Source organism: Etheostoma cragini, chromosome 12, assembly GCF_013103735.1.
Source record: "Etheostoma cragini isolate CJK2018 chromosome 12, CSU_Ecrag_1.0, whole genome shotgun sequence".
NCBI lineage: Eukaryota > Metazoa > Chordata > Actinopteri > Perciformes > Percidae > Etheostoma > Etheostoma cragini.
Genome location: NC_048418.1, coordinates 15,019,758 through 15,047,030, shown reverse-complemented (window position 1 = coordinate 15,047,030; position 27,273 = coordinate 15,019,758). Strand labels below are relative to the sequence as shown.

The following is a 27,273-nucleotide window of genomic DNA, read 5'->3' as shown; positions in this document are numbered from 1 at the left end:
AGATATTATATTATAGAGACATATATACACAGCTTTGTGCACAGTGTGCATTTGCTTTAATAGAGCATATTTGAGTCGGCATTGCCTTAAGGCAGGTTTATAAATAGTCCTTCACTTAAAGAAGTAAGACACATATATTTTCCCCTAGAACCACCCACTTGTGTTAAAACAGTTTCAACACAAATGGATTTTTACTTTTGCTTCATATTTATTTCGGGCCATTCCATATGGAATGACTATGAATGCTAGATTGCTGTATTATGTAATGCATGCTGTTGGGAAAGTCTGAAATGTGTGTCTAACATGTGTGACTTTGTAATCAACTGCCAAACAATGTTGCATCCTCACACCTTTTCTCCGAAAAGTAGTAGCAAATAGTAAGACAGGTGCATCTTTGAACGTAGTGGTTGTATAGAGCCTTGTGCTATTCTCCAAGCCCTCTAGTTTTGTAGAGTCTTTGTTGTTTAAGCATACAAAGACATCTCCCCCTCGTAGTCAAACACATGACTCCTGATCAACATTTAACAATAGTGTGTGTGGATTACACACTCAGCATTTAGTCTAAGCAAACTAAACTTTTGTAAACTAGGCTATTGATTCTGCTGTGAACACAAGATTAGCTTGTGGTACAGAGGTAACGGTCAGGGCTCAGTGGCTGGTTTTATTGAATTCAGTTGTGTATTTCTCAGTGAAATTCATTAAAATTAGATATTTATGTATTGGCATGACCTCATGTTTATCAGTTTATCACCAAATCAGCTGAAATAAGCAGAATTTTGGTCAGACTGTTATTAAACTCTGCTGAGTGTGTTGCATGAAAGCAGCGTGCATCACAGAACTCTACTGCGCTAGCCTTACAGTCGGTATGTGAAAGACCTGAATTATTTAAAGCCATGAGAGCGTGTGTTCTTTTACCCCACTGACTCTTTTTCCCTCTCTTGAACTCACCTCCACAACCCCTATCCTTAAGTCTGTGTGCTTCAGTCCGTGTTTAGAGTGAAGTGAAATTGTTAAAGAAGTGTTTAAAAAGAGACAGTACAGGATGGATGCAGCTAGTCTACAGTAGGTCTACAGTACAGGATGGATGCAGCTAGTCTACAGTAGGTCTACAGTACAGGATGGATGCAGCTAGTCTACAGTAGGCCTACAATACAGGATGGATGCAGCTAGTCTGCAGTAGGCCTACAATACAGGATGGATGCAGCTAGTCTGCAGTAGGCCTACAATACAGGATGGATGCAGCTAGTCTACAGTAGGACGACAGTACAGGATGGATGGAGCTAGTCTACAGTAGGCCTACAATACAGGATGGATGCAGCTAGTCTACAGTAGGACGACAGTACAGGATGGATGCAGCTAGTCTACAGTAGGCCTACAATACAGGATGGATGCAGCTAGTCTACAGTAGGCCTACAGTACAGGATGGATGCAGCTAGTCTACAGTAGGCCTACAGTACAGGATGGATGCAGCTAGTCTACAGTAGGCCTACAATACAGGATGGATGCAGCTAGTCTGCAGTAGGCCTACAGTACAGGATAAATGCAGCTAGTCTACAGTACGCCTACAGTACAGGATGGATGCAACGAGTCTACAGTAGGCCACGGGATGTGAGACATTTTCTAATGCCATCTGTTGCTTGGAAAGAACACTTCGTAAACCTTTGCATGGATCTCTTGGCCAAACGGGAAAATAGGGACGTTAAACATGCTGCGGGCTAAAAAAACGAATCCATACATAGAAAGTAGAAACCGAAAGCCAAAAAGATAGAAGACAAACGACAGGGAAGGGAGGGGTGGAAGAGGACAGCACATGTCAGCCCGGCGGGTTTTTTGCGGAGGTGGAAGTAGACAGAAAGCAGGAGGATGTTTAGACAGAACGATAAGACTGCCTGGCTGACATAACGCCTGATAAGCAGCCTGACTGTCAGGTTTGGCAGGCTGGCAGTGAAGCAAGAGAACAGGGCATGGAGGAAAAGCACTGAATAAAGGCAGCTAAGAAATAGTGAGAGAATAATTTAGAAGAGGTGCACCTGGTATTGAATTTGAGACTCTATTAATGTAGAGCTGCACTGAATGCAAATCCAAGACTATTGAATTCCATGTGCGAAGTAGGACATCCCAGGGAGTTGTGCTGAATGTGTTTAGTGATCATGTTAACCAGCATTGTAATGGCATTGTGGTGTGGCTCTCCTGCTAGCCATTGTGGGTATGTTTATCATTGTGTTGCATTAATTAGTGGCTAGCTAGTATATACAGATTCAATTTTATCAGCTGTCCAGATTGACATATCTCAACAACTATTGGATGGATTTTCGTGAAATTGTATACAGCTCACATTTTTATGTGCCCAATGCGTAGTTAGTTTATCACCAAATACCCTTAAAACGAATGACATTCCTGTACTTTGGGTTTCGTACTAAACACCAGCATGTTAAGGTTGTTATTGTTAAAATGTTAGCCTGCTGATGTTAGCATTTAGCTCAACGGGTTCTTAATCTTGGCTTTATATATTTTTAAGTGGCATTGTGTAAAATTACTGTTCTTTGAAATTGATTTTATTCACTGGTGGTATGCCAATTTCTTTCCTTAAACAGTAGCTAGTCATTTGACAGACCTGTGTTAAGGTCAAGTCTACAGTGCTAACTACAGAAAATCTCCCTTTTTCCTTTGTTCCAGGGAAGCCCCAAAGCATCGAGAGCTCAGAGCGGATCCAGCTGTCAGGGACATACAACGTTCGGAAAGGGAAGCTGCAGCTACCTGTCAACCGCTGGACCAGACGGCAGGTCATCTTGTGCGGCACCTGCCTGATCGTCTCATCTGTCAAGGAGAGCCAGACGGGGAAGATGCACATCCTGCCGCTCATTGGAGGAAAAGTATGTCTTAGTCACCACAACAGTGCACGACTGGCATCACCATTTTTTTTCTTTTCTTTTACGGTGGTGTTATGTAAATGTATGCTTAGAATCACACACTCATACTTTCGTATCACTAGAGATTGACTTGATAAAAGTCACCCATATTAATCTCTTAAGCAATTGTCTTCCTCCGCATTGAAGTTTGTTCTTGATGAAACCTTCAACAACTGTCTGTCCTTTTGTGAAACCCAGTAATGCTTCTTGCTTTGTTGATTTTAGTTTAAGGTCAACAGAAATTGTGCAATCCAGGTTTATTACAAAGTCAAAATATTTTCAGTATTCTGCGAGGATATTTTTGCCCGTTAATAAGGAGTCTGAATGCTATAATGCTCAGTGTAATGGATCACTATAGCATTCAGGTGGCCTTATTTTGCTCTACTTTTTTAAAGTGCCTCCCCAAAAATGACCTTTATCTGTTTATTGCTTTATGGATCAGTTTATCTCCAAGGCTACTAAATAAGTTCCAAGGACTCTCCTGAAAAGCCCTTTCTACCCACCTGCCTACCCACAAAGGAAACTCCATACGTTTCCACATCCAGTTTTTAAACATTTCACACACAGCACATAGTCAACCATTCAGCCATACACTTGCCTCTGCATGTGCCTGTGTGTGCTATTTGATGTATGCGTGCCAGTATTCTATTCAAGCCCCATAACTAGTCAGCCATTCATTTACAGTGTCCATGTGTTTGAGTATGTGTGACTGTGTGGTTAAAAAGCAATTTCACACACATTTATTCTTGCTCAGGTCACGCACAGATGTTATGTGATCATGCGTGCCCTATATATTGTCATGTCTCCTTCTGGTTGGCTGAATTTGTCAACCCTGCAGCCATTAAGCATCTTATTTCCTTCAAGTAGGTAGATTCAAAAACATCCAAGAAGGTAAAAGGTTGTGCAAACTATGTGAACTAGGAGATGTTGATAACAAATCACGGCTGGGCATAGTTTATTGTATGCATGACATAATAATAAAAACAGCATTTATTATTTATTCATTCATTTATTCCTTCACCAGAAGCTGTTTTAAATAAGAACTAATGTATTGAGACCTCCATGTATCAGCTTTTCCTCTCTGCTTCCTTTTATTGTGTGACACTTAACTTTTTAGGCATGGGGTTTATCATGTATATTAACAGGGGGTTCAGAGATGTCAGTAATTTAGACTGTAATATCACGTGTGTTTGTGTGTTTGTGTGTGTGCGTGCGTGTGTGTGTGTGTTGTGCTGCAGGTGGAGGAGGTGAAGAAGCACAATCACTGTTTGGCCTTCAGCTCAGCAGGGCCTCAGAGTCAGACCTACTACGTCAGCTTTGACAGCTTCACGGAGCACCTGCGCTGGCACCGACACGCTGCCAAGGTACTGTGTTTGCACGTGCACGAGAGTTGGAGAAAGGAAAGGAGAACATAAGCATATGCTCCCAGGCGCATCTTACGGGTCAGCTGCATTGTGTATCAGAACATGCGTGACTGCGAGTAGTCTGTAGCGAGAAGTATGAAAATATGGCACTGCACCCACCACGATCCCGCCGGCCATTATGAGCTGTGAGTGTGATTCAAAACTGCACGTTCACTGCTGTCCGATCTTTAGTATATGTAAGTGTCTCTGGGTGCACGCACACACATCAATACCAATCATGGCTCTCTCTATTTTCTCTCATTTATACTCAAATAGGCCACAGCCATAAAACCTCTCTTCTAAATATTAACAGGGACATGCATGTCACTAGCACCCAGAGGGCCACTCAGAATAGAAGCCTTGATAGAAGCAGCACGTGCCCCGGTGACAACTGCTGAGCCTCTAGCTAACTCCGCTCTGGAAAGCTTGAGTGCACAGGGTGTAGATTTTCTCCTTCAAGACATGGTGGACGTTAAGTCATTTCATTTTAGATGGCAGCTTAGATTTTCTTTAAATGTGACCAACGAACGATCATAGGTTAACTGCTCTGCGCACCTGCAGTTAACTAGATTACACGATGATGTAATGCAGGTCACTAACCTTTTGGACTTTCCCTTGAATTCTACTGACTCCCTAATCCTAATAAGATTGGCCACTGAATGACATTTGACCACTTAGCAGAATGCTACACACATACACACACACACACACACACACACACACACACACACACACACACACACACACACACACACACACACACACACACACAGAGTAAACCAGTTAAGTCTTGTATATAGTCTTTAAGTCTTCTCGTAGTGATAATCATGTTTAACTCCACGTTTCTCTTTCTCTCTGTTACCTCTCCTCTCTTCTCACTTTCTGACCCACTCCTCTAGATGGTGTCCCAGAGGATCAACTCGGTTGATCTGTCCTGCTGCAGCCTCGAGCAACTTCCTCCCAACCTCTTCTACAGCCACGACCTCACCCACCTCAACCTCAAACACAATTTCCTGCCTGCAGACCAGCGTCTACAGCCACTGCAGAGGTATAATGCCATCATAAATGTAGAGTACCTGACACACCTGAGGCTAAACTAATAGTAGGGGAAGAGGCAGGAAGAAGTGGAAGATAAGGAAGGAGAGGATGAACATTTAACAGGTCAAGGAGACAGTCCAGGGTGGTTTGAATGGGCTGGTTTGGGCAAGCTGAGACTGGTTTAGCAACACTCAGCATCATTTGTCCACAACTGGAGCTGGCTGGGCTGTTGTACAAGGAGGGCAGAGAGGTTTTACTGGCTACATGACTGGCTGGTTTAGACAGCTTTAGCTTTTGCCTGCAATTTGCAAGCCATCGACCTGAGCAGGCTAGGACTGGGGCCACTGGCATGCAGGGGCCAAAGAGGCTAGCCAGGGCTGTGCTGTACCAGGCTAGGCCAAACGAGCCCAGAGCCCAGAAGGGTAGATGAGTCTGCAGGGAAGCTTTTAATGTGCCTGGCCTCCCTCACTCTCTCTCTCCGTGGGCACCATCTGCTGCGTGCTTATCATGGTCCCAGATTAAAGCCTACAGCCAAGACGTGTGTGTGTGTGTGTGTGTGTGTGTGTGTGTGTGTGTGTGTGTGTGTGTGTGTGTGTGTGTGTGTGTGTGTGTGTGTGTGTGTGTGTTTGTGTGTGACTGAGTGAACATGCATGTACACAGTGGTATATGTCACAGCTTTCTTTGTGAAGATTATTGCCAGAACATTTTTATCATATGAGATAGGAATTGTGTGAATCTGATGCTTGTGTATGTGTTAACGATGTTTGCAGAATGCGTTGCCTGTATGTGTGAGAGGAAGAGAGAGTTGCTTGCTTGTTTTCAACAACAAAAAAGTGGCTGCAGGCTACAGTTTTGGGTCAGTGCATACAAGTCTTGATACAGTATGGCATTCCTTTTTCTTTTTTTTAAGATGTATAATTGGGCATGCTTGTGTGTCTTCCTGAGAGTATTTCTGAATCATCTCCTTCTTCTTTTTTTAACCCTTGGAATAAAGACTGGTGTTAAAAAGACGACGATACAAAGGAAGTATCTCGTTTTTAAATCTGGGTGAGTGATGCACAGCTCCCCTGCTGGTCAAGCGAGATAACATCCATTTATCTTTGCCAAACTTAAGTAGGCTCATCCGCATTTGACCCAGCATGACAGAAAAGAGGTCAGTAATGAGAAAGAGATGAATAGTTAGCTGAAAATAGAGCTGCTTTAACAGTAACATGTAGCAGAGCTACTGAGTACTTGCTTTTCCCCTGAGAGACTGAAGTCAAAAGAGCTGGAGTCAGCAACATTGTTACTATGTGTGCAGCCTCCATGAATGTGGTTGTATGTATTTTGATGTGGGCAGTTGTGTGAGAGTCGGTTTTTGTGTCTTTAGTGGACACTGGCTTTCTCTGACATCTAACATGGGGTCATAGTGCCTTTGAATTTTTCCAAGAGGGATGGAATGTGTGAACCTTCCACATGCCTTTCCCCTTTTCTTTCTTTTCTCTCTGGCCAAATACTCACTGGTGGGTGATTCGCCAATCAGATATGCATAATCAGTTGTCTGGGATACTAGTTCTCTCTTCTGGCATGGGACTACCTTCCCAGCATGCATCCCTCTGTGATATAGAGGTCATCTCTCACTGAGGGGAATTATCTGACGCTCCATGCATATGATTGAACCTATGGCCTGTTTATTTACATATGTATGATAGTTTAGAAAGTTATGAAGGACATAAAAGTCATGGAAAAGAAGGGAGAAGGAATGGAAGAGGGAGGAATGTTGGACAGAAAAGCGGCAGAAAGATGATTATTTGAGATGAAAGGGGGTATTTAAGGCCAAATGAAAGGATTAAAGTTGCATTTATTTTTTTTATTTTTTTTGGGGCCACATTTCAGGTAGCAGAAAAAGCTAAAAACACCCTATGAAGTTGATATGATAAAAATGTTTGCGAGTAGTTGATTATTTACACTTTCATTAGGGACAGAGCAACGTTAGCATTCATTTAGGGTGGGTTTCTGCTCACCTTCCATATCCACTCTCCCTTTACCTCTTGATTGCTCTTTACCAACTCCTGGGAAAGATATCTGGCTTTTTTTTTTGTTACAACAGCTAGAAATGAGGTTGATGACAGATTACAAAAATCTTGTTTTGTGCGGTTTTAAACCTGCATTAACTGATTTATTTGGTCACAGCATTCACGCATCATCACTTTATAAAGGTGTTATGGTGAATGGCAGGACAGGTGCTAATTTACACTAGCATTAGCCTTTTATGTTTCTGTCTACTTGACAAATATAACTAGTATTTTAAAGCTCTCGGTCTCCGCAGGCTCTTTTAAAAAAAAATTAAAATAAATATTCTTATTACACTTTCTCTGTTTATACTGTATGTACTAATCCTGTTCTTGTACTGCTGCCACAACCACATTTACCCTCTGGGGAAGGCTTATCTTACCTTATTATGTTTACCTGCTTGATGTTAACTATGTCTTTCTGACATTTAGTGCTGGGCAGGTAGTGTGCAGTTGATTAATCAAAACTGTCTTGCTTAAAGGAAAAAAGCAACCAGAGATAAGGTTAATAAAAGTGGAAAATGAGGGGTGGAAAGCCAAATAAAGTTAGTTTAAAGAGGCTAAACGGCCTCCCAGTGCTAAGGGGAACTGCATATTTGTGGGATAATGCTTTGTGTGTTGTGACTGAAACAGAACTTAGTAAGGAGTAAGTAGTAAGGAGAAAATAGAGTAGCATGATAGGACAGAATAACAGAGCATGACACAGTATGAGCATTACTCAGCACATGGCAGGTCTTGATTTTATGGTGGAAGGACATTTTCCCACACACCCCTAGCCATATCCTGCAGGAGTCACCTTCAGCTGGAATTACTTGGCCACCATAATCAATAGCCCTGATGTAATGAATCGGCTTCCTTTTTCTCCATCACCATGATTGAAAGTGTGTGTGTGTGTGTGTGTGTGTGTGTGTGTGTGTGTGTGTGTGTGTGTGTGTGTGTGTGTGTGTGTGTGTGTGTGTGTGTGTGTGTGTGTGTGTGTGTTGGTTTACAAAGGGGGGTAAATTAAGTATTGCCAGTTTAAGCAGCTGCTCCGGCCGACATTGCTAGTATGGCGCACTGCCCATCTCCGGCTTGCCATAGCGGCTCTCACAGGATAGGTGATAACAGGTCCCATGTGTGTGTCTGTATGTGTGTAGATGGATAAATAAGGACAGAGTCATTTTCCCTGCTTTGCCCCGTTCCCTCGGCTCCTCCCCCCCCGTGGAGCTAACCCCTCTGAAGGTCACCGCTCTGCCATAGGACACCACGCCAAATGCCACTGGTCACCTGTGTTTGAATAAACAACAAAGACGCCAATGCTTCAATTCTTTTCTCGACATTCAAATTTGAATGTTAAGCCTGGTTTGAATCTGTCCGTGTGCTTTTCACTTACACAAACTCTCTGTAAGCTACATTACCCATGAATATATTCATAAATATACAGTATTTATGAAGATATATATATATTTTTTTACTCTCTTGCAATATTCATATTGACAAGATTCAACTACTGTACATCTCTAATCACTTGTTCATACTCTTCTCTTCTCTTCTCTTCTCTAATTTGTTTTTAATACTTTTATCCGCTGTTTTTCAGATTTTCGCGTCTGCGCAGCCTCAACCTGTCTAACAACCACCTTGGTCAGTTCCCCCTGGCCATCTGTGACATCCCCATGCTGACGGAGGTCAACCTCAGTTGTAACTACCTGACCTGTGTCCCCAGCTCTGTGGGTGCCATGAACAAGTGAGTAACAGAAGGAGCTTATTGGGAAATACAGACCTGATGGTATCGGTATTCATGCTACAAGATTGAAATATTTGTATATTTTACACAATAAATATAACTGACTCTAAAGTTCAGGCATATTGCTGCCCTAATCTAAATACATATTATTCTAGATTATTCTTCAATTGATCCTGTTGTTTGTGTTCACCTTTCTTCTCCTTACTATTGGCTTGTGATATTGGTGATCATCCCAACTGCTGAGTTATGGCCCGTGCTTGCTGGCATTGATGCCACCACAGGGCTGGGTGGAAAATCAGTAAACCTTTTCACAAACCAACCACATAACCAAATATGGGAGTTACCTAGCAACAAGTACACAACATACCAACCACCATGGTGTGCTTTGCTAGTTTCAACATGTGAGCAAACAAAAACACAACTTTCACAGATCATCTGTGGTGCTTACCTGTGACATTTTGCACCAGCCGTAGCCTGTCCCATGGACTGATTAATGGCTAGTCTATGCAAGTCAATACATTCTAGTCCTTTCTAATTACTCAGCTGTTTAAATATGACTTATATAGTCTCTGCCATTTAAAAAGTTTTTCCAACTTGTTATTGAGTCAATCTGCTGTGGAGAATCCAGTTTTGACCATGTCCCTTTGCATTATGGTGCACACCCTCACTTTTCTTATTACTAATTTATCTCCCATTTCTCTATAGCCAGTAAAACGTTGACTTCTACTTGATGGACTACTGAAATACATTTCTGAAATAGATTATGTCAATTGGTTCTGGTGGCTGAGACATTATATAGGTTTACTTTGTGTCATTGTCACTCTGTACCTAAAAACCAAAATCCCAAATTTGAAATTCAAAGGTGACATTTTCAAGAGCAAGGAACTAATCAGATTTCACTTGCTGAAAACCATTTTTTTCCCATGGGAATGCTCTGAACATTTGAAGATGTTGTTATCAGCCACCTTGCCTGTGGAAAAACCCTTTAACTCACTATTTAAAGGCGTGAAAGAAAACGTAAAAATATTTCAAATGAATTAACTTAGGCTCTTAAACTTGATAAATACTACAGTATTAAGGCAAATTTACCCCACCTTGACAAGGGAATACTATAGACTATGGTAGTCATTTAGTAGCTGGGTTAGTGCTGACTCATGGATAGAACATGTGCTTTAAACTCAAACCTCATTCATTGAAGCAGGGCTAGATTAGAAATTAATCTGCTGGAATGCTCGGGTATGCCTGTAAATTCCTGAAGTGACCAGTACTGCCATCTGCTGGAATTTAAGTGTATTGATTATGAATACTGAAATTGTGGCTTCATTGTTCCTAAACTTCACCATTTTAAATTAAGTTCCTTGTTAAAGTCCTGTTCTGCCTATCACCTCTTTCATGACTGAGATCAATAGTCTAACCTCGTGTTCCTCTCAGTTTGCAGACATTCCTGTTGGATGGCAACAGTCTCGATGAGTTGCCCAATGAGCTGGGTTCCCTCCAGAGGCTAAGTTACTTAGGCCTTTCCTTCAACCAGTTCAACCACGTGCCACAGGTGCTGGAGCAATTAGCCTCCATGGAGAAGTTGTGCATGGCTGGAAACAACCTAGAAACACTCACCTTGCAGAATTTCCGACTACTCCGTGTCAAACACATCGATTTAAGGTACGGCAAATTGGGCAGAGTATTACGGATATATATTTTTTGAAGAAATCATTGTTTGGGGATTATGTTAAGGGTTTTATGAATAAACATTGACAACTTTCTCAAGAACAAGCATCCTGTACTCAGTGATACATGTTGTCCACTGATGGAAACAAAAACAAGCCAAAGCATGAGCAGACAGCACGGAATCAGGAAATCATTTGCCTTTAATGGCTCAATCAGGTGTCTTCCCTTTGTCTGCAAAAGCACAGAGCTTGAGTGACTTGCACTATTTTCCAGTTAATACTTCACTCCACCTGACTTTGCTTAGACAAGGTCAGGAAATACGTTTTCCAGCATTCCTGTTTGGGCAAAGATCACTTGTATCTCTGATGAGGATGATGAGTGCTGCTGCTGTTTGTTTCTGTTGATTTATTTCCAGTCAAGATAATGTAAGCATTTTTTAATCAAATTTTAACTCATAATGCCTCCTCTCATCACAAAGCACATGCCTTTCAATCATGATAAACAGGGCAATTGTGTGATTGGCTGCTGCTCTAGCCTGAACATAGAAAAACAAGATGATGTGTAATTGTTTATGGATCAGAATAATATTTTTGTCTTTTATGTCCATCAATTTTGCCATAAATTATTTCTAATAATTGAATTCTTGAACCTTGTTAGCTATCAACACTAGGTGACAGAACAGAGGTGCAACAAATACACACACACACACACACACACACACTCACACACACATACACACACAATACAAAAACACTTTTTTAAGTGTTGTACACAGAATAACTGGGTACTACACAGAAGTCAAAGCTGCACAATGTATCAGCCAACACCTGAGGCATGTTTCCTGCCTTGTAAGAAAGGCCACAGCCTGTGCAGTTGAAGCCGATTCCATTGGAGCTGAACTTTTACCTCCTCCGTGCTCTCTCTGTCAGGTTGAATAAGATCTCCAGCATGGTGCCAGATGAGCCTGACCTGCTGAGGCACGTGACCCAGCTGGATGTGAGGGATAACAGGCTGACGGAGCTGAACGCATCGGTCTTCCCCAGGCTGGAAGTGCTTCACTGTGAAAGGAACCACATTGTCAGCCTCAAGTCCAAGGGTTGCTTGCTCAAAGGCATCTACGCCTCCAACAACGGTGGGTTTGGCATGCAGGACTTCATGTGTGGTTAGAAAAGACAGATCCTCCTTCCTCTCACATCACCTTAACTGAAATCAAATCAAAATAGCTCATATCTCACCTGGCGGATGTCACTGCTTTCTCCTCCTTTATAACCGTATTTCACCCCATGCTCCTCTCTCTACATGCATTCATTTTTCTTATCAGTGTTGAAGTCTCATTGTCTCCTTCCATCATCCTTTTCTAATTTGTCATCACCCCCCCACCCGATCCCAAATGCTCAATCTACCCGCTTTTGTAAAAGTCTGTCCTTGCTGGAGGTTAATGTGTTTGGATTTCTCCCTACAGAGCTACGGCAACTGGATGTTAGTCCTGTGCCCTCCAATCTTACTTACATGGACATCTCGAGGTGAGAAAAATCCCAGATGTACACACAAACACACACAAAAGGAATGCAGCTCTAATTGTGAATAATATTGATGAGCAGTAATTGCTCCGTGTAAATGAGAAGATGTTAGATGGCTGTCACTTTTTATCTGTGTCCGCCCTGATACTGAAAGATACTGTAAGCTCCTTATGGTCAAAAAGGAAGGCATAGAAAGAGAACTCTACTATAATTTGAATTGCTGAATTTATCTGAAATTATTGATACATTATTCATTATTTATTATTGATTTTTTTAAGTGATTATTATTGCATTTTTTTGCCTGAAACCCAACCAAACACAAAACACCTGAGACTTCATATACTTCCAAAAATATTATCTCTCCATTTTCCAAAATATGGAGAGAAAAATAGCCAACGTTTAAGCAGAACTGAAGTTTTTTCTTGAACAGCACTGTTGGGAAGTACATGCAGTATCCCAGTACGTTATAGTCCATGTAAGGTGTCTCGCTTTACATGAATTTATCATCATAATCACCCCCTCTCCCCCTGTAGGAACCATATGGAGTCGTTGCCAGACTGGCTGTGTGAAGCTAAGAAACTGGAAGTTTTGGACATGAGCCACAACCTCATCACTGAGCTCCCGGCGCGGTGAGTCTCTCTCCCAGCAAATGTGTCCGTTGTAGCCTGTAAATGGAGTACAGCGCTGCGTTACTCTCCCTGCCCTTTGCCGGCCGGTCATCTATCCCCCATAGAGCCTCATTAATCACACAGATAGCCTGTAACCTCTGCAGCCCCTGTCCATTCTCTTCCTCTTTATATAGCCTTTTAGAAGGTCAGATGCAGCTTGCTTCCTCAACTTCTCTCTTCCTCCTATTGCCTCTGCTAACCTTCATCCCTCTGCTTCTCTTTCTTCCTCTGGTCCTCTCATTGTCTGCAGATTTGTTTTTGACCCAATAAGTGTCAGGATGATGAATTTCAGCTGCGGGTTCCACTAGAGGCGCTGCTATTTTCCTTTTTCACATCCTCATCCTCACCTTCCGTCTCCTAGTGCACTATCCTCATTTCTATAACGGTATCAGCCTAATTCAGTTACAGTCTAATCGCTCACAAGCCAAAAATCATTTTGTCATCCGCTCAGCAACCACGTTACCATCTATCTATATATCTATATATCGTTCTATCTATCTATCTATCTATTTATACACCCACTGTAGGTTCATAAGAGTCTAAATGTTTATGCTTAATGTTCTAGTACTGACCAAATCTTTATATCCTTTATGTCGCAGGTTGTTATGCAGCAACAGTCTGAGAAAGCTGAGCGCAGGACACAACCAGTTGCAGAAGCTGCCTGAAAGAGTGGAGCGCCCTCTGCTGGAGGTTTTGGATGTACAGCACAACCAACTGGTGGAGCTGCCCTGCAACCTGTTCCTCAAATCTGACAGGTAGCTTTAATTATAAGCTGGAAGTGATTTGTTTTTTTATCAGCTAACGCACCAGAAACGATCAAGTGTAGGAACAAAATGCAGGTATATTAAGATGAAGGACAGAAATTATGCAAAGGATTTTAATCAAGGACAAGATATCCAAGGGCAAATGAAAAACATCCAACCAGGACACAGATGGTAGAGGGGGGAAGTTTTAATGGGGCGGTTATAGAAGTAAGTATCCATGTAAAAGTGTGTTATTAAAGTGACTCAGCGCTATGTTTTATGTCCTTGTCTGAAGGAGCACAAAAATGAGTCTGTACTTTAATTTTGACTTGCAGCTTACGAAGCTTAAATGCGTCTGCCAATAAGCTGGAGCACCTGCCACCATCCAGCTTATCCGAGGAGAGCAACAGCATCCTGCAGGAACTCTACCTGACCAACAACCGGCTGACGGATAAATGTGTTCCCTTGCTAACGGGCCATACACACCTTCGTGTTCTGCACATGGCCTACAACCATCTCCAGACCTTCCCGGCAAGGTAAAGAACTTACATTCACTTTGTCATTAGCTCTTCCCTTCAGCCTCGCCTGTGTTTTACATTAGAGCTGGAACTAACGGTTATTTTTGGGGGGGTTTCTGTGATCAATATTTTTTTAGTTAGATATTAAGAACAATTACAAACAACAGAAAGAGTGACCTCCCCAGCTTAAAAATAATACACACAGAAACAAACATACACAAACACATACAAAAACACACACACACACAGACACAGACAGACACAAGACATGGGACCAATCACACGCGTGAAGTCCTTCCCGGCGCTCCATTTACATGACATCCAGAAAGGAAAGGGTCCATGTACGAACAGACAATACACAAGGTGGTTTCCAGCAGGTTGCAATCATTTTCTTAGCAGCTGTAAGTCCAGCAAGTATAACATGTTTTTGAGGTTTAGAGAGCTAAAAGGCTGACAGATCATTTAGAATCAAAACACTGATAGTAACAGCCTTAGTAAAATTAATCATGGCGGATATTTTGGATACAATATTGTTCCAGAACTACTCCCAGATCATGTAGATTTATGTATCTTGAGTGGGTAGAAAGTGCATAAAGGGCTGTTAATTATTTTCATGTGGTGCATTTTGACGGGGGTGAGAAATGTCCTATGAAGGAAATTGTAGTGGCTCTGCTGGTGGTCTGGATTGCATGATACTAATGCTAGACCATACATCATGCCAGTCAAAATCGATACTCAGGCCTGGGCAGTCGCTTGCCCAGATCCTCTCGGTTATTTCCGTTACTTATTTATCTTTCGCTATTTAACTCAACCAATACTGGATTTTGGAGAGCAATACTGATATATACAGACACTAATAAATTAGGAATTTACAGCCGACACATATATAGTTCTTATCCATTTATACCATGGGTCTTCAATGTTTTTTAAGCCAAGGACCCCCTAACTGAAAAAGAGACAGAGCAGGGTCCCACTACTACATATGTTGTATAAAATGAAGATGCATATTATACTGGGCCTAGAATAATGTGTAGGGCGGCCTAAAGTCTATAATCATAGAATACTAAGCTATGAAAATAATAATTGTTGGCTTGAGTTCATAAATTATGCTTTACGATTTGTGTGATTTTCAATCATGCATAGTAAATCCTTAGGATGAACTGTGTCTGTGGATGGCTGTCTTACCTATTGGCCGGTAAGCCTATCACAAATAGGCCGATTGATATTTATTAATAATATGTTGGATTCATCTTTAGGAAATTTAGTTTTTTGAAAAACACTAAAACTACCAATAATATGTGGCCCCTCTGTGGACCCCTGGTTAAAACTCTCAGATTTAGACTATAAACACACAACTTTCAGGAGTCCAAGTTTTTTGACCAACAGTCCAAAACCCCCAATAGGTTAAATCTACAAGGATTTAAAGAATGAATTCAAATGAAGTGCAAATCTGCACATTTGGGATGCAAATCATTGTTTTATGTACTCGTGAGTTGAGTCAGTGATTTCCCCTCATTCTCCAGTAAAATGGCCAAGTTGGAGGAGCTGGAGGAGGTGGACCTCAGCGGAAACATGCTGAAGACTGTGCCCACAACCATCATGAATTGCCGGCGAATGCACACACTCATCGCCCACTCCAACGCCATCGAGGTCTTCCCTGAGGTCATGCAGCTGATGGAGATGAAAGTAAGACAGTGGTATTATGTAATAACATCTCTGCGGTTCTTTATGTACAGTGTATGTATAAGTCCCCAATTGTATTTGCATGTGCGTAAGTATCTTGTCCTCTGCTATCAGTGTGTGGATCTGAGCTGTAATGAGCTGAGTGAGATCACGCTACCAGAGAATCTACCTCCCAAGCTTCAGGAGCTGGACCTGACGGGAAACCCTCGTCTCAACCTGGACCACAAGACCCTTGAGCAGCTCAAGTATGTCATTGTTTTTCTCTGTAGGTCTTTTTGGAGTACAGTGCAATTCTGCATGTACAGTAGTTCTGTTAATGTGTCTATGTAGTTTGCACTGCGAGTATTTTATACCTTTTTTCATGCTTAAAATTTCTCTGCCAGTGTGTATAAATGTAAGTGTTGTGATACTGCTTTCTATTATAGTACTTGCTATTTCAATGATCCAGTTTCCACCATCAATACTTTTATCTGACCTAATCTAACCTGTTTATGATAAAAACTACAATATAGATATGCTGAGTAGAATACTGTGTATCTTTCCAATAAATGTCATCTATTTCATGTTTTTCAGTAATATCCGCTGCTTCCGTATTGATCCGCCTCCAACCTTTTCATCGAATGAGGCATCAGGCGGGCCTGCTGTGTGGAGTCATGGTTACACAGAGGCTTCGGGCGTCAAGAATAAGTGAGTTTCATTCAGTCAGTGAGAAAAAACCACCAGCATCACAGTTGTCCAGTGAAGCATCACTAATCCAACCCTCTTGAGAATGCACATTGTTAAAGCCAGATGACTCAAGCCAAGAAAATATGGAAGTAGTGCTTATTGAAAAATATGAAACATGTAAACTAACACATCAAAACATATTCATGTGGGCTAAATTGCTAGTTCAACGCTAAAAAAGATATTCAAGCGATTTCATATATTATTATTTCCAAATTTTTATATAAGTGATAATTGAGTCTGAGAGCCTGCTGTACAGTCAAAGGAATCACAGAAGGTATTGTTTCCATGGTTATGAGCGAGTGGAGTAAATTGGAGTATATTTGGAGAACAGAAGAGTTTTGAAGCCCTCGTTTTTTCCTCACTGAGCACACGCCTCAATGACGTTTGGGCCTTCTTCTGTTTTCTTGTCTAGACTGTGTGTTGCAGCTCTCTCGGTAAACCGTTTCTGCGGGAGTCTTGAGGCCCTGTACGGTGTGTTTGATGGGGACAGGAATGTGGAGGTGCCCTACCTGTTGCAGTGCACGATGAATGACGTGTTGGCGGAAGAACTACACAAGACCAAGAGCGAAGAAGATTACATGACCAACACCTTCCTCGTCATGCAAAGGTGCATGACAACAAGCATTTCTACAAGCCGTCCTCTTCTGTTCCAAATCGTTCATAATACGATTTAGTTGCTAGCGCAAACTATAATCTTCAGAAAGGATTGATTGAGACTAGACATTTAACATATTTACTCTGTCCCCTCTTTCTTTGCCACCATAGAAAACTGGGAACTGCTGGGCAGAAACTGGGTGGTTCAGCGGCTCTGTGTCACATTCGCCACGACCCCACCGACCCCGGGGGCTGCTTCACCCTCACAGCTGCTAATGTGGGCAAGTGCCAGGCCATCCTGTGCCGTGATGGAAAGCCATTGTCACTATCACTGCTTCAAAATGTGGGGCTTGAGGAGGAATACCGCAGGATTAGGCAGCACAGGGCTATCATCACTGAGGTAGATATCCCTGAAACCAACCCAGCATTCTTAAAAACATGCTTTGTAATCAATGTGAATTACAATAATGTAAATCTAACTTTATATGTGCACTGCGTGAACACTGTATTGATGTTTATGCTCTATTTCACAGGACAACAAGGTGAATGGCGTGACAGATTCTACACGAATTATGGGCTACTCCTTTCTATACCCATCTGTCATTCCTTGTCCATACGTGCAGACAGTCACTCTCACCCCCCAGGATGAGTTCTTCATTCTGGGTAGCCGAGGCCTGTGGGATGCCGTGTCTCCCACCGAGGCTGTTGAGGCTGTTAGGAATGTCCCTGATGCCCTGGCTGCTGCTAAGAAGCTGTGCACGCTGGCGCAGGGCTACGGCTGCACAGATAGCCTCTGCGCTGTTGTGGTCCAGCTCAGTGTGAGTGAAGACTGCTGCTCCTGCTGCTGTTCTGAGCCTCCCCACCCACCTCCTAGTCCCGGGTTGGGCCCCTATCCCCCATCGTCCTCTGCAATCAAGGAGCGGCCCTCAGATGGCTCCCTCCCTGTGCCGCCTTCCTCCTGCAGTGAAATCAGCAGTGAGATCAGTACTAGTGAGATGAGCAGCGAGGTGGGCTCCACAGCCTCATCTGATGAGCCACCACAGAGCTCCTTGGTGCTGCTGCAGGAGCAGCCCCACCATCCACACCTCCACCTGCACCATCAGGCCCACCCGCTGTCCCTACAGAACCAGCAGACCCACACTACCACCCAGACCTGCCAGTACCTGTTCCCAGGTTCAGAGCTGCCTTCTGCCCGCAGCTGCTGTGCCCTTCATCCCGCCTGCTTAGCAGGCTCCTTCCAGAGGCAGCTGTCTAGTGCCACCTTCTCCAGTGCCCTGTCTGACAACGGCCTGGACAGCGAGGATGAGGAGCCCATCGCCGGTGTTTTCTCTAATGGGAGCCGTGTAGAAGTAGAGGCGGATGTCCACTTCCTCAAAGCAGAGTGCTCCTCCTCCTCGTCACCCCAAACATTTTTACCCTCATCTTCCAGCCAGGAACATACCCTGCTGACTCTTCCACCACCTCCTCCACCCCCATGCACCCCAGAGCCCCTGGAGGAAGGGGCCGACATGATCCTCGTTGAGGCTGAGAATGGTCTGGAGAGAGATGAGTCTTGGCAGGGAGCTGGAGGTGGGGATGGAGGGAAGTTGGCAGGCAAGAGGAGGATCAATGGGTCGGTGGCACGCCAGGAAAAGAGTCACAATCTTATTGAGGTGGCTGCTGACGCTCCCTCCAAGAAGTCAGGAGGTTACTTCACAGCTCCAGCCCAGCCCGACCCAGATGACCAGTTCATCATCCCGCCTGAGCTGGAGGAGGAGGTGAAGGAAATTATGAAGCAGCATCAGCAGAAACAGCAGAAACCACCAGGGAACGATCAACCCACAGACTACTATGATACCCCTCTCTAAACAACAACGCCACCAACTACAGCCTCATCTCACTCCCAGCTGCAGCATGCACAGAAGCCTACTGTACCATCGACCTAACCAGTTTGACTTTCCGTGTATGGACACAAACATGAGGCTGTAAAATGCACATGAAAAAGTTGGATCATACTTTTTCTAAACAGCCTTCCTAGCTCAACACAGCCTCGTCATTGAAGAATCATGCACTGTAATGTGATCCACCCATTTCTACCCCAGCAACTCATGAGATAAAGCAAGCAAATGAGCCCTTTAACGATACTCAACCCTCTTAAATAGGCTGTGGACACAGCTACTGGTGTCTATGGTTGTGCCCTTCTCACAGACTATGGAACGTTGTTTTTACATTAGACAACCAGCTGAGTATGTAATTAACACTAGTCTTTTTGCAATAGCATTAGCTTGCCACAACACTTGGTAATATGGATAACAATTCCATGGTTTGTTTGTTTGTTTTGTAAGAACTTACCATATCTTTTAATGTGAAAGCAGTGAAGTTGCTGACAGGACTTTTTAAAACAGAGAAGTATAATGTTTTTATTATCAGTGAACTATGTTGAATGGTACACCAGTACTACCACACTTAATTGTTGTAGATAGGGCACTTAAATACTGTGTTTCTTCAGTAAATCATGGCTCTTGGCCTGTAAAATGGCATAGAAATTTTTTGTAGAAATTTTAAATACTAACTCCTAGGAGTTGCATACTCTTTATGGTGACTCAGTCACTTTTACTAATCTTCTCTGAGAGAAATGGTGATTTTTTTTTCTCCAATGATTGTAAATAAAAGAAATGTTGTATACTGATGCTTTTAAAGGAACTACGTACCTGTATGTCGGTGAAGGTATAAGTGGTGGGGAGGACGTGAGGTTCACCAAGAGTTTGCTGTTATGGAGGTGTCCCACAAATCTGACACATACATACACACACACACATACACGCACACACACACACCCACACACAGACACATATCTGCAATTGCAGGTCAGAAAACCAAACTTTCCATGCAATATAACTACATAAAGTTGCCATGGGTTGCTCCACTTTGTTTGATTGTGATGTCCTGTAGTCATCACTGTATCTAATGAACACTTATAGGCAGATCTTTGCATGCATACTCGCATGCACGCACATACATACACACAAACGCACATACATGGACACTCACACGTAATATTAGTCCCATTTCCCTCCTACAGTAACTGTTATCACCGGCATGACTGTGTCAAATTCAGTAATACAAACAAATATATCCACGTGGAAAAGAGACAACACAGATGTTCCTGTCTTTGGTATAATAAATTTTAAATTTGTGAATATAAGTCATGCTCTATTGGATTTTTTATGTGAAAACATTCATATAAGAACTCATAATTTATAAATAATTTATTTACAATAGTATTCTTTTTTCTCTAGTGTTTCTACATTGAATGACCAACAGGGGGCAATATCATAATGGGACAATAGACTCAGTGGGTATGATCTGGAGCAGAGGTCTGCAACGGTTTTTAAGACAAGGACCCCTTAACCAAGACCTTAACCAGAGAGATAGAGCAGGGAACCCCTACTACATACATTGTATAAAATAAAGTTACATAATAAATTGGGCCTGGAATAATGTGTAGGCAGGCCCAAAGCTTTTATTCACACATTTTTTGCATAGTGTACTAAGTTATGAAAAGAGCCTAGTAAATGTTGGCATGTTTTTTTGTTAAACATGCATGTGGAAGAGTGAATTCTTAGGATTAACTGTCTCTGTGGATAGCCATAGTGACTATCTTACTTACATATAGGCCGGTAAGCAGTGGGGATTTATATTTGCTAATAACATGTTTGATTCCTGTTAAGACTTTTTAACTTTTGGAAAAAAAACTTTCAAAAATTAATAAGTTGGAGGCCCCCCTGCTTTGTCTCTGAGGACCTCCTACTGAAGATCTAGAGAATGTGATTTCTTTACCTTCTTGCACTGGAGTTTAAAGCCTTGCATCTATAAATCCAAAGCCTGATCCACAAGATATTTATTGAAAACACTGAACAGAAAACGATCAATTTACTTTACTTAAAGTCTGTTTTATTTTGCTGTTTCCTTCTGTTCACCAAGTCATTGGAAACGTCAGGGTCTTCCACTACGCTTTCTGAATGGCACTTATGTTTTCCATGACAACGCTATTGTTATTAGCACGCTTCTTATATTTCTTCTTCAGACAGATGACGCTGACTGCTGTAACCAGCAGCATTACTCCCAGTACAGACAGAGAAGAAGCCAGTGCAAGGGTGGTTTTATCCCTGATGGAGCCTTTGTGCTGACAGCTGTCCCCGTAGTACCACCAGTCACCCCCCACCACACACCTGAAAACCAAAGAAAAAAAGAGGACAAGAGAAAAATCAGACCTGAAAACTTGATCCAACCATCTTGATCAACATTGTGATATGAGACTGTACTTCTTAGATTTTGGACATTGGAATATGGTAAGTGTTGTTTTTTTTACCTTGGTTTTAAAGGCTTCATTACAGTAAAGTAATGTAATTTTCTGAACTTAACAGACTTAATTCTATGTAACCACTCAGTCATTTAATCAACATTATTTATGGTTATTTATCTAAACTCTCATTGTGAAATATATTTTGTGAAAGCATCAATTGTCAACCCTACCAATATTGTCACAATATTGACATTTAGGTATTTGGTCAAAAATATCAAATTTACTTTTCTCCCTATCACACAGCCTTAGTCCAAAGGTAGCAGAAACCTGTGCATGGACAAGAAATCCAAGCAATCAAGCAAGCAATACTGTGTCAGACGGGCTGTAGAAGGTGCTGGTAGGTTGGATTTTTTCCTCTTTGCAAAGAGCTGGGCTAGCTGATTCGCCACTGTTTCTTTGCTAAGCTAAGATGCTGCTGGCTGTACCTTCATACTGAAAGGGCGTTAAGAGAGTGGGATCAATCCTCTCATCTAACTCCACAAGATAGCAAATAAGCATACAGTAATTTCCATAATGTTGAACTATTCCTTTACAAACAATTTAAATAATAAGGTATCGCTGGAAGATTGCTCTATTTTGATTGTAAAGAGTCTGACAGCTTTAAGGCTCTCTGATTGTTTATTCACAGTTAAGTGAGTGCAGTCAAAAAGCGCTCACCTGCAAGCAGCCTTCCCCTCATCCACCACGCAGACTCCATTGTTCAGACATTGCACGTTGAGGCAGACATTAATGGGTGCAGTGGTGACAGCAGTGGTGACAGGCTGCTGGGTTGTGGAAGGTAGAGGCTGGGTCACTGTCAGATGAGACACATCTGAATAGAGAGAAAGCCGTTAATTGGATCCAAGTGAAGGAGCAGCCGGGATTGCGTGGTTGTAGTGTTTTTCTGACAAGTGGAGATGTTAATGTTGGAGATGTTAGATGTAATCTTGCATCATTGGTATACAATATCCCACAAACATCCTGTTTTGCATGAGTGCCAGGGATGAGTATGTACCACACTAATGAATAAATAGCTTAATTGGTGTGACAGGATGGATGTGGTTTTACAAAAAATATAACATAAATGGCAAATTTCTTCCCTGTTATCTTAAATATCATTGCACACACAGCATATGTTTTTTATGTTAAAATGTGTTGAGTTTATACTGTATTCTGGTTCTTTTACCATCCATGGTGAGGAGAAAGATGGCGTCCCCTCCCTTTATAAAATCCCTGCTCTTGGCTCTGAGGTGGCTGAGATAAGCTGCAGTGCCGGAGCCTGGCCCTCTGAAATACTTGGACCCATCTGTGTCTGTGACCTCAACGCCCACCTTGCGAGGGTCGTCCCAGAAAAATCTGTCAGAGCCTGGTTAAAAGGACATTGTTATTAATATATTATTTCCATGGTTTGTTAGTTACATAAAGAATAGTCCAATTGAATCTCATTGACAGTGAAAGTAACTGCACCTGTTGCCTTCATGTTGGGGTTGGTGGTGACACTGCGTTGGTTGGACATGCGATTTTGGATGTGTGGGTGCTGGTCCATCAGCATCATGGTGATCTGTTTCCAGGGGCATGGCCATGTTTGTCCTGTGTCTCCTTCACGGGCCACTAGATGAGCATAAGCCGACAACTCACCAGGGGAGCCTGCCTTACCGCTGGGGTACAGCTCCATTTGGAAGGCGTAACCCTCCTTGGAGGTGAATGGGGGACTGAAAATAGATGTGTTTGTTGGGGTGTTTTCCATAATGTGACTGAAGTTTTTTACACGCCATATAAACTCTGGACAAGTAGTCTCAGAAAGGTTGATGTCATCCAGTGACAGTCCTCCTGTCAAATTCCAAGAACCCTCCTTGGTCCCTTGAAAGACAACACGGAATTTTGTTTTGACGTCTAGACTCACGTGGTGCAGTTGCCACAGGTCCTGAGGGGATCCTGTTGAGGTTAAAATTGGCATTTATTGAATCGAAGATCATGATGACCAGATTTCACAAGCAAAATTGTAACATGTTGAGCAGAAGCAGAATTTAGTAACAGTCACCATCTATGGTCTTTATATAGCGCAGTTTTCCATTAGGGTTAGCAATGTCATATTCCCTGACATGGATCTTCAGTGAGTCGCTGGGGCCGGCGCTGTTGTAGTAGAAGAACTGCAGACACTGGTATCCTCTTTTGGGGTATATGAGCCTGCTCTCCAGCAGAGCCATATCCCCAGTGTTGGCTGTGCCGGTGCTGAAGTGCATGAAATATCCCGAGCCTAAAGAGCCAAATTTCATTTAATCAATAATGTCAATACCTTAGCACTTTGCACAGTGGATAAGAGGGACCGTTACAAAAGCCAATCTGTCTTATAGCAAAATTTAAAAGATAAGTGTAAATTTAAAGTCAATCTTAAAAACAACTCTCACATGCCTAAAACCAGTCCTTGTTTTAAATTTTAAAGTTCAGTGGTAAAGTTTAACGAGGCTTCATCCGTCTAAGTTGACCAAATCAAGTAGATATATCTTCCAAAATTGGGGTCTTTTAGTTTGGAATTTCCTCTTTGTGTTTTTTGCTAAGCTGTCGTGGAGGGATAATAACACAAAAGGTGGAATTTCATACTTTAAAGACCCACTTGATTTGTCTAACACAGACTCATATTAGCTTTGGTTGAACTTTGGAAAACGTTCCAGACAAAACAAGGACTATTTTTGTCCACCTACATTGGAAAGAGACAGTATGGGGACAGTGACCAAAAACATTTTCCAATGTATGTGCATGTGAGCATCATTTTAAGTCAGCCTTTTGGAAAACGTGCAAAAAATTTGAACTTATCCTTCAACACAGAGCTATGCATCTGCACCACATGTCATGTACAATATGTTCCTGCTAGAGATTTCTCACCAGTGCATTTGCCCATGTTGGAGTAGTCCGTGTTGGGCCCTCCATCAGCTTTGGCAACCCTGACCCAGTCTGCCTTATCCCCTTGTCCCTGGATCATACCACAGATGTTCTCACGTTCAAAGTCACATGAGTCCAGGAACGTGGAGCCCTGGGCTAGAAGACGTTTCATAAAAACCCTTAAACAAGTGTAGGACTTTGAACTGCTATAATTGACACAACACTTCTTTTACACATAGTAACATTTGTTGACTCTTACTGCAGTTATAGAGGCGGTGCAACTTGAGCAGATCACTGTCACTGAACTCCATACGCTGGCCAATGACATCACTGAAAGCAGGGATCTTGGTGACAATGGTGGGCTCAGTGCCATTACGGAAGGCATTTTTACTGTAGTGCATCATGGAGCCATAGTCGTAGGGCACACCCAAAGAGCTGGAGGTGTTGTCGTTGTAAGTGTTAAAGTTGTGTTCTTTACCTGTAGATCAGACATGAATAAAGGTGTCAGGGCAGATTAATTCAAATTCACAATGTCTTTTTCCATTCCAAAAGATTTGGGCCTGGATTGCAGAGATGTTTGGTAGGATCATTAATCAAAATGGCTTATCAATAGCTAACACGTGTTTAAAGACTTGAAGAAACTGCACTTTAACCAGACATTAAATTACAATTTGAAGAGCGTAGGTCAAAGCAAGATCTTAATGTGATGCCTTGACATGCTGATAATATCTTTTTGCTTATCTTGTTGAGATTATGCAGCCAGGAATGCAACAAATGTTTATCGAACAAACAATAAATCAACTGCTGCGTGAAGTCCTAGATTTCAAACCTCATAGCAAACATTGCATGAAATGTAGTGATTTTTTATTTGATTGGAATGTACACTGTGTAAAAAAAGCATAAATGAAAGCTAGTTTACACTCTTTCTCCATCTTAAAGATGTATAATTATACACATAAAAATATGGGCTATGAATTAGGCATGTCACGAAGGAATAATACATATGTGGGGTCATGGGAAGAATTTATAATAATTAGAATCAAATGGCAGTGTAGCAGTTACAGATTCATACCCTCTGAGATGCGGTCCCACATGATATTGACATAATCGTTGCGGTCTGCTCTGGACTGTTCATGCCAGAAACCCAGAGCATGAAGGAACTCGTGTTCAATGGTAGCAATACGGTCACAGTTGCTCCCTATTGACAATCTCTGCTTCCCAACTTGCCGGTTTCCCACGGAGGAGAAACAGCTTTGGAAAAAAGAAAAAACAAGGCTTTTATAAACGTCCAATTGAGGATTTTTGTGGTATAAGTATAGAATACAACATAGGTAATGCACTGATCCTTGAGAATGTACAACTTGTCTTGCCATATAAACAGGCCATAAAGAATAAAAGTTATTTTTGCCTTACCCGTCCCCTTTGAAGATGGAAATGTAGTTTGCTTCTCCGCTCCAAGGCTTGAAATCGATGCAGGTCTTGAGCCGGTACTGCTCAAAGGCCTTCAGAATTACACCTTTTGCGTTGATCTCTGCAGAGGAGATGATAAATCAATTCTGTTAAAGGGGATACAATTTGACTTCCAAAGCCCCTTTCAAGATTGATTGCAATGCAGTGCAAATTCAAGGCCTCTATTAAATTATGCTTTTTTGTATTTCCTGTCATATCTACAATGTTATAATATTGTATTTACTTGTAAAACGTGTCAAAACTTCAAGTAACGAGGTATATGTGTTATAGAGAAATCCCCCAGAGCTAAAATGTTCCCATTTCCAACTGTTTTTTTTCTCTTCTGGCTAAGGCTACGTTTACACGTGGCCGGCTATTTTCATAAGCGGACATTTTAACCTCTCCGTTTTCAAAAGTAACATTGTGCACACTTGTCAGATTTCAGAAAAGTGTCCAGTTACACGTACCCGTGTATATATGCCGTCAATGCCGTTAAGAGCATACAAAGCCTGTAGATGGCAGTGTAACAAGAAGGTCAAGCCCTCATTAGCCAATCAGAATCCCTAAAATAGCAATAACAGCAATAAATCACTTCAAATGTTTTGATTCAAAGAGGCTTTGATAGCATGACCAAACTGACATACAGTATTACTAAAGCACATAAACAGGGAGACATTGATCACATTTACATCCCGATGTCCAGTAGGACATGATGTCTTCCTCTATCTTCTCTTCCTCACTTCCTTGGCTGCCAACATCTCTGTTTGTCTCAGTTTACATGCAAACGTGCAAACGAATAGTTCCGAAATCTCCACTCTGGCTGGAGATGGTTGAAAGACTTGTTTTAAGGGGTGAATTATCCGTTTGCGTGTATACAAAGGGCACAAATGAAGAGAAATGTCTCTGTTTTAAAATAACCATGTACGTGTGAACAGGGCCTAAGTGTTGCATTCTATGATTGATTATCTGCTCCAGGTAGGCAGGACTGGAGTGTTTTTTTAAGCCACTGCTGTTGCATGTAGCTAACTAAATACTTACAGCAGTAAAATGTCATCTTGGCTGCCAGTGCTGTTAAATTCTCCCCAATTCATAATCACCTAACATTTCCTGTCTGTGTAGTATTTGGTTTAACCCTTGTATTGTCTTCAATTTTGGGACCCTCTCGTATCCTTCGGGTCAAGTTTGACTCGAGACCTATATGGGGTTTTAAAAAAAGTTCTGAAATAAAAATGTACTTTATAATCTATTAACAAATATTTCCTTTCAAACAATTGAGATAACATATATGTTTAGGGAATAAAATCTGTTGTGGTTTGGGGTTTTTGTTGGGTTTGTTTTCCCGTTTCTGCCCCCTTGTGAATGTCTCAGTGTTTTCCCAG

The 27,273-nt window shown here is 42.0% G+C and overlaps 2 protein-coding genes across 2 annotated transcripts in view; one reads left to right on the top strand and one right to left on the bottom strand.

Moving 5' to 3' along the window:
* The window catches only part of phlpp1 (PH domain and leucine rich repeat protein phosphatase 1), a 48,105-nt gene extending 27,680 nt beyond the window's left edge, over nt 1–20,425 (top strand). The window contains exons 2-17 of the mRNA XM_034887258.1: nt 2,677–2,873; nt 4,148–4,273; nt 5,212–5,360; nt 8,978–9,124; nt 10,556–10,783; nt 11,719–11,921; nt 12,252–12,312; nt 12,843–12,938; nt 13,577–13,732; nt 14,056–14,256; nt 15,762–15,924; nt 16,036–16,166; nt 16,495–16,608; nt 17,060–17,254; nt 17,413–17,641; nt 17,775–20,425. Coding sequence (XP_034743149.1) covers nt 2,677–2,873; nt 4,148–4,273; nt 5,212–5,360; nt 8,978–9,124; nt 10,556–10,783; nt 11,719–11,921; nt 12,252–12,312; nt 12,843–12,938; nt 13,577–13,732; nt 14,056–14,256; nt 15,762–15,924; nt 16,036–16,166; nt 16,495–16,608; nt 17,060–17,254; nt 17,413–17,641; nt 17,775–19,088 — 3,710 coding nt within the window. The 3' untranslated portion in view covers nt 19,089–20,425. The remainder of the gene's footprint in view (nt 1–2,676; nt 2,874–4,147; nt 4,274–5,211; nt 5,361–8,977; nt 9,125–10,555; nt 10,784–11,718; nt 11,922–12,251; nt 12,313–12,842; nt 12,939–13,576; nt 13,733–14,055; nt 14,257–15,761; nt 15,925–16,035; nt 16,167–16,494; nt 16,609–17,059; nt 17,255–17,412; nt 17,642–17,774) is intronic.
* Nucleotides 20,426–21,026: 601 nt separating this feature from the next.
* Nucleotides 21,027–27,273, bottom strand: part of si:ch73-40a17.3 (meprin A subunit beta) — a 7,826-nt gene continuing 1,579 nt past the window's right edge. The window contains exons 6-14 of the mRNA XM_034887259.1: nt 25,859–25,976; nt 25,518–25,696; nt 24,705–24,923; nt 24,449–24,601; nt 23,607–23,822; nt 23,033–23,500; nt 22,752–22,931; nt 22,244–22,397; nt 21,027–21,452 (exon numbers count right to left, since the gene is read on the bottom strand). Coding sequence (XP_034743150.1) covers nt 21,230–21,452; nt 22,244–22,397; nt 22,752–22,931; nt 23,033–23,500; nt 23,607–23,822; nt 24,449–24,601; nt 24,705–24,923; nt 25,518–25,696; nt 25,859–25,976 — 1,910 coding nt within the window. The 3' untranslated portion in view covers nt 21,027–21,229. The remainder of the gene's footprint in view (nt 21,453–22,243; nt 22,398–22,751; nt 22,932–23,032; nt 23,501–23,606; nt 23,823–24,448; nt 24,602–24,704; nt 24,924–25,517; nt 25,697–25,858; nt 25,977–27,273) is intronic.